Here is a 12607-nt window from a genome sequence, read left to right on the forward strand (position 1 = left end):
CAGATGTGTGGGGTAAGCCGATTCACAGGAGAGAGAGGACCCTATCTGCTCCCGTACAGATGTGTGTACAGATTGACAGTCCTGGAGACCCTGTGGCCCATGCCCACTCTGTCCTCCAGGGTCACTATGACTTGGAATCTGTTTTTATCCCAAAATAAGAAGGCATTTCACCTTTCTCATCATGCTGCATACTTCCTGCAGGGTTGAGTTCACAGGACAGCAGGTAAGAACACACACCTCAAATCATTCAAAATGTGTGATGTACAACTCTGCTCTGCTTTAAAATGCCCACTAGCAACACAAGTCTCAGGACACGAACAGCAGGCTTTGAAGAATCTCTGAAACTTACTGACTTACCTTCGCTGGCGTTTTCTTTCAGCTGCTCTTCATATTCCTGCATTGCTGATGCACAGCTGTTGTGAATCAGTTCACCGAGGCGTTTCAGATCTGCCACGGACTTATCTACCAGCTCTGCATCCCGCGCAATGCACTCCAGCCTGAAGTGGGACAAACGTGGGCACATCAAGGTCCTGTGACCACTTCCTTCCTCAGTTTCTCTACAACTAACTGTCCAACATTACTACTTCCTCTCCAAATGGGCAGGGTGAAACAAGACACACGGGATAGGCATTTTCATCTACTCCAGAAATTTATCAGCAGAAGGGAAACTGATACTTCCTTTAAATCAGTACTATCATTTAGAGACTGAATTATTGAATTCATTTTCCAAATATTTGTAGAATATTAACAGCAGGTAACCTTTCTAGAGGTTATGGTTGCCATTATAAACTCTGCTTGATTACGGTGGCAGCCCTAGTAAGAAGAAGGTTACAAAATCACAAAGAACCGTTTACTTTTGACAGGACTAAATCTAAGAACTAGATGACAAAAAACAACTACATATACTTTTCTCAACAAGAGTTATGTAAGCAAAGCCTCTGGAAATTACTTCTTTGCACTACCATGTTAACTGTCTTTGCTTCCTCTTCATCACTAAGGGAAAAGCTCTCTGGGGATGGTCTATTTTTATATCTTTGTCACCCCTCCGCAGAGCCTAGCACAGTGAGATGCACAAACACAACACCCAATTAATAAAGGTCTGTTTAAAAAACATGTTCCCAGCATTATTATTTAATGGCAAATAATTTTAAAAAGATCTACTACATAATAAAACAGAAAAGACACAAGAAACTATAACTGGGCTTACCGTTCAAGAGGGAGACCAAACTTCTTATAAGCCTTGATGAACCTAGGAACATAAATTAAAAAATACTAAAGCATTAAAAACCAGATCCTGCGATATGAGTCACGTAAACTGTCAAAAATAGATGAGGGCCACTCCTTTCAACTGCTTCTAAGTGAATATTCAATGTCTGTGACATTAGTTAACTTAAAAGTAACGAGTGCTCAAAGTCTACTCAAATTAAAGGATCAACTTTATCATCAGTGACTGTCATACCTCATGACACTTCTTAGAGACATAATTGAAAACTGTGCCTTAACTCACTATTATCCTTTTTATAAAGTAACGTTTAGCACCTGGCAGACAGGCTACCCAGACCCTCTACAACAAAGACAAAGTGAAGTAGATACAGCCGTGGGATTCTGAGCTTCAGAGGACAGGAGGACAGGAGGACAGGAGGACAGGAGGACAGAAGGACAGGAGAAGTGAACTGAATACCAACCAGGAAATGAAATAAAAACAAGAGTACAAGGAGACTAATGGAGCGTGCACCGTCTGGCGGGAGCAGCCACGGAGCGTCTGCAGCAGTTTTCCGATGGGGGCAGTGACCTGGTCATCAGCTCTGCTCGTCCAAGACAGCACAAGCACCCACACTGGGGAATCATGTGAGAAATTCTCAAGATGGTCCATCTTCAGAAATGTAAAGGACTCATGCGATTGCTAGACCAGGCCGACATAGATTGTTGAGTTCTATCTAGGGATATGTAAGCAGGATGAATTGGGAGAAGGAGGAAAGAAATCTGTTGTAGGATTAGGAACTTTTCCTAAGAATACAGTATTAAGACCTGGGTGAGTCATTTTGGCTTCTCTGGGGGGAGGGAAACTGAGAGATTCCAGTAGAATTGGAAATGGAGAATTGAAAGTTCCCATTTATGGGCCGGCCATGCGGCACATCTGTCCACGTCTACTGGGTGGGGTGCCACGTCTACAGGGTGGGGTGCCCAATTTTGCAAAATTTTGCAAAATAAAGAAAACCTCTCTCTCGCTAAGATGAGTACAGATTGGATTACTTGAGCGTTTGTCGGTATGGACAACATTTCTCACAGCTCAAGATCAGAAAGATGCTTTCTTCCCACACCCTCCGGGCAGCCACAGTACGCCAGCCCTCCCTCACCCTCACCCACCCAGAAGTCAGTTCCTGAGAGGTAAACCTACCTGGATCGGAAGCAGCTATACCCATCGGCAGTCTACCAAACATTCAGGGAGCTGAAACTAATTCTATTCAAACTATTCTAAATTTAGGGGAAAATGAAATACTCCTAAATTCATTTTATGAAAGAAGTATCAACCTAAGGGGGGGGAAATGTGGCAATAGTATCTCAGACAAGGAACTAATGTCTAAAATTTACAGAACTTTCAACACCTCAACAAGAAAAAGACAAATAATCCAGTTAAAAAACAGACAAAGGACCACAGCAGATATTGCACCGAAGGAAGTATACAGGTGGCCAACTAACATATGAAGAAACACTAGCAATCATTGGCTGTTGTTATGTGCCACCAGGTGAGTTCCAGCTCATAACGACCTGTTATAGGGTTTCTGAGGCTGTAAATCTTTTCTGAAGCAGAACGTCTCACTGTTGGCCATTAGAGAGATGCAAATTAAAACAATGTGTCTTCATCTTAACCCAGCAATAACAACAAAGTTAATAAAAACTGAGAACAACATATGCTGGTGAGAGTGTGGAGAGAATGAGACCCTCATCCCCTGCTGATGCGACGGAGAAAACAGCCTGGCACTTCCTCAGAAACTTGGAACAGAAATGCCCTATGGCCCCGCAAGCTCTCTGTTTGGTATCTACTCTTGAGACTAGGAGGCATGACACAAACATCCATGTTCACCGCAGCAGTATTCACAGAAGCACAAAGATGGAAGTCACCTGGATGCCCATCACAGGAAGAAAAGAACTAATGTTGGTACCTATACACAGTGGAATATTCTGCAACATTAAAAACAAGGACGAGTCTGTGAAATACCTCATAACATAGATGAACATGGAGAACATGCTTCTCCATGAATAAAAGTAGTCAATCACATGAGGACAATTATTGTACGGAACCTCACTTATAAAAAGCAATGAAAAGGTTTTCACACTAAAAGAAAAAAAATTTTAATGTTATGGGGAGAAGGGCGATGCAAAAGGGGTTTTTCTGTGGAAAAGGGTAGACACATGCTAACTAGACTGAAGGGGAAAGCAATATACAATAAAAGGACAGGTGGCCAAAATAAAGACAGAGGCAGGGAAATACCTGGGGAGGAATGCAAAGGTTAAAACGAATAAAGTAAATATTAATATATATACAGTCCTGCCCCAATGGTAACCTATGTGTAGATGCATGGATAGACGCTGAGGTTGAATGGGTACAGGACAGAGAGTGGGGAACACACCCACACATACATATAGGCTTGATAGAGGATATTTCTACATAGGCATTTACCTTTGCTGCCAATATATCCATCAGTGTAGTGAAGCATACAGGGGGCAAAGTTATGAAAAAGTCTTAGACATAACCAAACCCCTTGAGGGGATGAGTTGCTAGGCATGGAGGCTCAGGACCATAGTCACTGGGGAAACCATGATCAAACAGCTTAATGTGCCCCACGAAAGTCAATGTTCTACAGCCTACATTGGTGAGCAGTAACTGGGATGAGTGGCCATCTATCTCCCAGTACAAAAGGAAGAGTGAATAAAATGGAAGACACTTGGAATCAAATACCTCAATGGCCTTATTAGACCAAGTGACCATCAGTATCTCCACATATGTATTTCCACATGCTGCAAATATATACAGGAATATATACAGGGAATAAAGGTATAAAAATTTCTTGGTGGTGGTGATGTGCCGTGAAGTCGGAACCAACTCATAGCGACCCTGTACAGGGTTTCCGAGGCTGTAAATCTTTACGGAAGCAGAACGCCTCATCTTTCACCCGCGGAACAGCTGGTAGTTTCGAACTGCTGACCTTAAAGTTCGCAGCCCAATTCGTAACCACTACACTACCAGGGCCAAACACCTTTAGGGAATGAGTTGCAGGTCTTGGGGGCTCAGGACATACTCTCAGAGGACAAAAAAGTCAACTGGCACAGAATAGTCCAAAAAAAAATATTCTAGGTCCTACTTTAGTATTGACTGAGGTTATAAAAGCGTGTGAGTGGTCATTTAAGTTACAATTATTGGTCCCTCCACATCTGGAGCAAAGGAGTGTTGAAAACACAGACTAAAACATTATCCCAGTGGACTATGGACCACGCCCTGAAATATCCACAACTAGATGGTGCCTGGATGTCATTACCAATCACTCTGAAAGGGATCACATTCGGAAGTCTTCAAGCGAGTAGGAGAAAATGTAGAATGAAACAAAATCATAAAAAGGGCCAAACTTACTGTGGTGACTAAGTCGTTACTGAGCCTCAGGCCTACAACTGAACTCACCCCTGTGGCTCAGTTTTCAGCCCAACACTAAGTAAGTTGATAAGGTGAACAATAGGACTAGGCAGATAGAACTCCTCAGAATAACCAACCATCTGAGATCAAAAGGGCAGCGTTTACCCAAAGATAGAACTCAGAAAGCAGGAATGGTTAAGAAAGTAGGCAGCTAGAAGTCCAAATTCATGGCAACTCTAAAGGAAGACTTTCTTCCTCTGTTGGCTCACACTGAAGGTCCTTGTCTGTTTTCAGAATGTGTACACCTGCCAGTCTTTGGAGGTCTCCATGTATCTTGGCATCACTCTTCCCCTGGGTTTAGGAGGTTCCTAGCACTAGGACCAAGGTCCAAAAGGACATGCTCCATTCCTAGCTCTTCTTTCTTGGTGGTAGCATGTCCCTTTCTTCCTCTGCTCTTGTCTTTCTCTCGTTAACTCTTGTAGAAAAAGTGCTGAAAGCCACACCCCCGGGAGACTCCCCTTACATCAGAGATCAAGGTTGTGACAAGATTAAAGCATTGCTGCTCATGGGGTATCATTATATAACTATCACCTTACATCACTCGGGAACTGGCAAACCACAGAGAACACTGGTTCGCCCACCCAAGCTGGTAAATAGTTCTTTGAGAGGTGGGCACAACTCAATCCATGACATTCTACCCTTTGCTCCCCCACAAAAGAAAAGTACAAATTTAGGAAGTTTCATATGTAATAAACGATTAAATCACTAAACTTCTCTAGTGTCAAAAATCAGACATAATCAGTTTAATTATTCAATCCCCTGTTTGTCAATGTGCTACAGTAATCTAGTTAGGAAACAGTATAACAGATACTAACAAAAAACTGAAAGTAGATTATGTGCAGAACAGAGGAAATAGCACTGAGAATGTCAGTAGCTAAGAAACAACATTAAGGAATAGCATGAATACAAGAATTAGGAAAGTATTATAAATGAAAGCGAATGTGAGGATTATCCCTCAACTCTACATTTATCCTTCTTGACACATACACGTCAATAGTTTATGTCTGAAATACAATGTCTGATATGTGCTTCACAATAGGACTGAGGAGGAGAAAACCTTCTGCACTGGAGAAAAATGGACCTCCAAAAATCTCCTTCACAGAAGCAACGTGGACACTAGCAGAAAATTGCCAAAATCACCTCTGTCAAAATTCTGAAAATCCACCAAACTTGTAGCACTCCAATTAGCATTTGTTTTATTAAAAAACAAACAACTTAAGGGTGAATTAAGTTAAGAATAGCAAGATAACCAGTTGTTATTCTTCTTCTTAGGTGCCATCGAGTGGGTACTGACTCATACAGACCTTATGCACAGCAGAATGAAACACCGCCCGATTCTGGGCCAACCTCACTACAGCTGACCCAAAAAACTGAAAAGAAAAACATGACAACTCAGACAAGAGGAAACTGAGAAGTTCTGCACATGCCCAGGGAAGGCCTGCCCAGGGAAGGCCTCTGGCTGGCTCTTAGGGTCTGCAGAAGCAGGTACTGTGAGTTGTGGTGGAGTTGTAAACAGCCTGCCAACAGTGAGCACCCCAACAACTATACAGCCCCCAGCAAAGGCTGGTGGCTTTATTGGTTACAGAATTTAAGGCAATCTCTACATAATCATGACTGTGTTGCTATTAAGTGCTGCAGAGTCAGTTCCAACTCATAGCAACCTTGTAGAGGGTTTCCAAGAAGCAGATGGTGGGTTTGAGCCACTGACCTTGCAATTCAAACCAACCTTGGGGCCCAGTGCTTATTCTACAGCGCCATACCAGAACAACCATTAACGGGGCCACTAAGCTAACTGAGCAGATACTTCAAATGACATGACAAACAATACAGGCTTTCCAAACTCAGTCCAGGAAAATCACCAAAGCAGAGTAACATGAACACCAAAGCAAACACAGCACACTCAGGTTGAGTAGTGGGGGTGGGTCAGGGAAGATCTAGTTTCCATAGTCACCACATTATATTCTTTTAAATTTCTAATGTTCAACTGAAACTTACAGGACACACAGAGAAATAAGTAAGTATGGCCAATATACAAGGAAAAAATCAGTTAACAGTCCTAGAGAGAAGTTCATTAGTTGGACAAATCAGCTATTATAAATATGTTCACAGAACTAGAGAAATATATATCTAAAGAATTCAAAGAAGATACGAGATTAATATTTCACCAAATAGATAATATCAATAGATCAAAACCATAATGAAATAAACAAATAAAAACTATGTAGTTGAAAAGTCTAATGTCACAATGAAAATTCACTGCAGAGGATCAATTTGAACTACCAGAAAAAAGGCCCAGTGAACCTGAGTCTATGAAGCAGAAGGAGAAAAGAATGCATCAAAGTGAACACAGACTGTTGTTGTTAGCTGCCTTCAAGGGGGTTACCTACTCATAGTGATCCTGTGCAGGACAGAATGAAACACTGCCAGTCCTGCGCCAACCTCACAATTGTTGCCACACTTGAGTCCATTGCTGCTGTCACTGTGCCAAGCCATCTCATTGGGGGTTTTCCTCTTTTTTGCTGAACCTCCACTTCACCAAGCATGACGTTTTTCTCCAGTGACTGGTCCATTCTGAAATGTCTGAAGTACGAGAGACGGAGTCTGGCCATCCTGGCTTCCAAGCAGCATTCTGGCTGTACTTCTTCCAGTATAGATCTGTTTGTTCTTTTGGCAGTCCCTGGTACTTTCGATATTCTCATCCAACACCAAAACTCAAATGTATCAATTCTACAGCCTTCTTTTCAATGTCCAACTTTCATACACATATGAGGCTATTAAAAATACCATGGCTTGGGTCAAACACACTTTAGTACACAAAGTGACATTTTTGGCCTTGAACACTTTAAAGAGATCTTATGCAGCAGATTTGCCCAATACAATATGTAATTTGATTTCTTGGCTACTGCTTCCAAGAGTGTTGATGGTTGATCCAAGTAAAATGAAGTCCTTGACAATTTCAATCTTTTCTCCAGTTATCTTGATGCTATTTATTGGTCCACTGATGAGGATTTTGTTTTCTTTACATTGGGGTGCAACATATACTGAAGGCTAGTCTTTGATCTTCATCAGAATTTTAAGTCCTCTTCACTTTGAGCAAGCAAGGTTGTATCATCTACATATTACGTTGTTAATAGGTCTTCCTCCAATCTTGATGCCATGTCCTTGGACATATAATCTTGCTTCTCAGATTATTTCCTCAGCACACAGATTGAGTAAGTATGGTAAAAGAATACCAGTCAGTATTCCCTTGTTGGGTTCAAACAACTGCCTCATAATCTATGTACCGGTTCCTCAGGATGACAATTAAGTGTTCTAAAATAGTCATTCTCTGAAATGTCCATAATTTGTTATAATCCACACAATCTAAAGCCTATGTATATGTCAATAAAGTACAAGTGAACATCTTTTTGGTCTTCTCTGCTTTCAGCCAAGATCCATCTCATGTCAACAATGATATCCCTTGTTCCACATCCTCATCTGAATCTAGCTTGAACCTCTGACAATTCCCTGTCAATGTATTGTTGCAGCCGTTTCTGAATTATCTTTAGCAAAATTTTATTTGTGTGTGATATTAACGACATTATCCAATGATGTTTCACATCCCATTGGGTCACCTCTCTTTGGAATGGGTACAAATATGGATCGCTTCCAATCAACTGGCCATGCAACTACCTTCCAAATTTCTTGGCACAGATGAGAGAGTGCCTCCAGTGCTGTATCACTTTACTGAAAGATTTATATTCCATTCCATCAATTCCCGGAGCTGCCGACGCCTTCAGTGCACCTTTTCTTCATCATCTGCCACCTCTTGAAATGGCTCTTGATCAAAAGTAAGCTCTTGAAATGGTTGAACACTGACCATTTCTTTTTGGTACAGGGACTCTGTATTCCTTACATCTTCCTTTGATGCGTTCTTTCTGCATCTAAGAAACGCTGAGTGTGTTCTTCCCTTTCAGTTTCCTAATTCCAGATCTTTGCACATTTTATTATAATATTTGACTTTGTCTTCTAGAGTTGTCCTTTGAAATTCTTTGTTCATCTCTTTCACCTCGTCATTTATTCAAATTTTGCTTCGCATCTCTATGCCGGAGAGCAAGTTTCAGAGTGTCTTCTGACATCCACTTTGGCCATTTTCTTCTTTCTTGTCTTCTTAATGACCTTTTGCTTTCCTGCTGCATGCTGTTCTTGGTGTCATCTCACAATTCTTTAGGTCTTTAGTCATTAGTGTCTAATTCATCAACTCTGTTCTTGAGATGATCTTTAAATTCAGGTGGGTTATATTCAAGGTCATATTTTGGCTCTCATGGACCTGTTTTAATTTTCTTCAGCTTTAGCCTGAACTTGCAATATGAGCAATTGATGATCTGTTCCACAGTCTACACCTGGTCTTGTCTTCACTGATGATATGGAGCTTTTCCATCTTCTCTTTCCACAGATGTAGTCAATTTGATGTCTGTGCATTCCATCTGGTGGGGTCTGTGTGCATAGTCATTTTTATGTTTTTTTAAAAAAATGTATTTGCAATGAAACAAGTCATTGGTCTTCCAAATTGCTATCATGCGATCCCCAACTCTGTTTCTACCACATAGGCCATATTTGCCAGATGCTTCCTCTTTGTTTCCTACCTTTGCATTCCAATCGCCAGTAATGATCAATACATCTTAATTACATGTTTCATCAATTTCAGACTGAAGAAGTTGGTAGAATTCTTCAATTTCATCATCACTGACTTTAGTGGTTGGTGCGTAAATTTGAATAATAGTTGTGTTAACTGGTCTTCCTTGTTGCTGTTAAGTGCCACTGAGCTGATTCCGACTCACAGCGATCCTGTATAAGGTTTCCAAGGAGCAGCTGGTGAGTTTGAACCACCACTTTGTGGTTCAAACCAACCTTAAGGTCAAGTGCTTATCCTACAATGCTACATCAGGTTTTCTTTGTAGGCCTTATGGATATGACCAGATCATAGACAGCGTTGGACATCAAGATAGATATGGAAACATTCTTTTTATGATGAATAGGATGCCATTCCTCTTCAATTTGTCATTCCCGGCATAGTAAACCATGGAATTGTCAGATTCAAAGTTGCCAATAGCATTTCAGCTCAGTAATGCCTAGGATATCGATGTTTATGTGTTCTATTTCATTCCTGACAACTTCCGATTTTTCTAGATTCCGATTTGTACATTCCATGTTCAGATTATTAGTGGATGTTTGCAGCTGTTTCTCCTCATTCTGAGTTGTACCCCACCAGCAAATAAAGGTCCCAAAAGCTATACTCCATTTATGTCATCATGGTCAACTCTTTTAGGAAGCAGCTCTTCCCCACTCATATTCTGAATGCCTTACAACCTGAGGGGCTCATCTTCTGGCACGATATCTAACAATATTCTAATGTTCTTCATCATATTTCAATATTCAGTATTTGGTGATACCTGGCAGTGTTCTACAGCTATTCATAAGGTTTTCAGTTACTAAATATTCAGAAGGAGCCCGTCTCTTCTTCCCTAGCTTAGTCTGGAAGCTTAGCTGAAACCTGCTGGTATTTAAAATACTGGTGGCATAGCTTCCAGAATCACAGCCAAGTGCAGCCCCCTCAGTACGACAGACTGACAAGACGAGTGGTGGACTTATGGGATAACAGCAAACATGTAAAGATGTACATAATGGGTCTAATAAAGCAAGGAGACAAAGAATATTGAAGAAATAGTAGCCCAAACCTTCCCAAGTCTGATGGAAACCAATAATCCACTCATGGAAGCAGCTCACTGTAAAAAGTTTAATTGGCAAATGGTGTTTGACAGATGCTGTTGTTGTTGTTGTTAAGTGTCATTGAGTTGTTTCCCATGCAGAGCGACCCTGTACTGGGTTTCCAAGAAGTAGCTGGTGGGTTTGAACTGCCAACCTTGTGGCTACCAGCCCAGTGCTGATCCTACAGTGCCATGTTTACAGCAACAAAAATAAATTTTAAAGCTAAACCACGCCAAAACAAAGTCCTAAATGCTACACATTCTGATGAGAAATCTACTGTCGTTTGAATTCTTTCTCCCCTCAGATAAAGCAGCATTTTTGTCTTGCTACTTTCAAGCTTTTTCTCTTTGTAAATTATTCAGATCAAATTTTTTTTTTCAAATAGGATAAAGGCAAAGACAGGCACACCAATTCACATTAGGGTTAAGGAAAGGCGTGTTGAAAAAGAACAAATGAATGGCTGGCATTTTTTAATTTCAACCTAACAATGTGCCACTGGATACAACGAGGCAGGAAATGTCTGTGCCCTTCAGAGAAAAACACTTTTTCAGATTGAAATTGAAAGTTAAAGGGAAAACAACTAGCAGACAGCCAACCTGTCACTTCATGAACAGAAGTGGGGCTGATTTGCAGCAATAAAGAAATTAGTTGAGAGACACAAGAGGAAAGCCTGCACATTTAGGGGTTGTGTAGACTCTGGGCCTATGGGCACTGACCTACCACACAGGGACTACGGCTGAGGGTGAGTGAGAGAAGGGGCCAGCTGACCTGAAGTTCAGGGAGGAGTATGTGGATTCCTAAAACTTGCAGTTAGTACCCGTTTGACCTAGTGAGGATGATGAGGGCTGACCTGACCAGAATGCAAATGTTTGAGGGAGTGCACATATCTGCAGCTCGGATGGACTGCTAATATATGGACTTTGTTTCGGACTGGAGAGATCTAAAGTTCCAACAAGAAACAAGAGGATTTTTAAGGAACATGTGTGTCTCCTCAGAAGACTGGGTTAATACAGATGGGCAATTTAGCAATTGGCTACCCAAACTGAGGGTTTGAAGTGGCTGGCTTACAAGCATGATGGGTGTGCTTAGTTAAAATGATTGTTCTGGGAAAATGCAATCCACATGTATGAAAAGGACAATGCCTCAGAAGAGCCAAGGGTGGCCTACAGAGTAATCGACTATTTAACAGGCGTCTTATTTCACCACTAAGAAGCTGTTGTCCTGACAGGTTTGGGTGAGAAGTAATCAGAGGAGATCCTGATAGGATGACATGATTCAGCTATGGATGTAAGAGTTCACTGTAATTGTGAGAACTTGGAACTCTAATGTGGGTTTAAAATGAAACATCTCAGAGGAAGGAAAGAGAAGGAGCCAGAGGGGAGCATGTCCATTGAATCCTGAGATCCCTGCAAATGAAACCTCGTTGACTCGCAGGCAGGAAGCTGTGACACCAGAGGACAGGTACAGGACACAAGTCAGCAGTGGGCTTCCCAACCCACAGAACAAGTAAAGCTGAGTGGGGTGCCTCCAGCCACTGAACTGGGGGTGCTAGGTTTGCTGACCTCTGGAGCTAGAGGTCTTCACACTGAGACTTATGATGGTGTGTCCTTGGGTATTTACCAGCAGCTGACTGGCTCAACCGTGCCCTGAGCATTTTCTGATCCTGTGTTGTACCCTGTTAATTTCACTAATAACCCCCTAACTATGAGGACTGTCTCTGAGTGCCGTGTGACCCTTGCAATAGATTACTGAACCCAGATAAGTAGTAGAGAGCATTGTGGGAAGGATGGTTGAGGCCTCTATTTGCAGATCGGAAAGGAAAACCTTGGAGAAGCAAAAGTCATCCTGGTTATGTGGCAGAAGCCTCTGCTTCTTCTTATATTTTCTGTAGATACTATACCCTGTCATAAAGTCAAGGGTCAAATCAGCTGGAGCTACAGCCTAGCCTCCCATAGAAGCGGATAGTAGGGACTCCACTGACCTTCGGATCTCTGCATCAGTAAATCCCTCCACAAGGTCCTTGCGCACGCTTCGGGGGCGTCCTCTGCGCTTTGGCTTCTTGTCATCATCGGAGTCATCGGTCTCACTCTCAGAACCCGAGGACCTCTGGGCCTGCCTCTTAGACTCAGTATCAGAATCACTGTCGTTTGTCTGAGTCTGAAAAAAATC

General features: G+C 41.8%; 1 protein-coding gene across 1 annotated transcript in view; it reads right to left on the reverse strand.

The window, feature by feature from the left end:
* Positions 1-12607, reverse strand: part of CHD2 (chromodomain helicase DNA binding protein 2) — a 148376-nt gene that overhangs the window by 42764 nt on the left and 93005 nt on the right. Inside the window, exons 26-28 of the mRNA XM_006867108.1 lie at positions 12420-12595; positions 1208-1249; positions 358-497 (exon numbers count right to left, since the gene is read on the reverse strand). Coding sequence (XP_006867170.1) covers positions 358-497; positions 1208-1249; positions 12420-12595 — 358 coding nt within the window. The remainder of the gene's footprint in view (positions 1-357; positions 498-1207; positions 1250-12419; positions 12596-12607) is intronic.

The sequence above is a fragment of the Chrysochloris asiatica genome, unplaced genomic scaffold (genome assembly GCF_000296735.1).
Source record: "Chrysochloris asiatica unplaced genomic scaffold, ChrAsi1.0 scaffold00101, whole genome shotgun sequence".
NCBI classification, from domain to species: Eukaryota; Metazoa; Chordata; class Mammalia; order Afrosoricida; family Chrysochloridae; genus Chrysochloris; species Chrysochloris asiatica.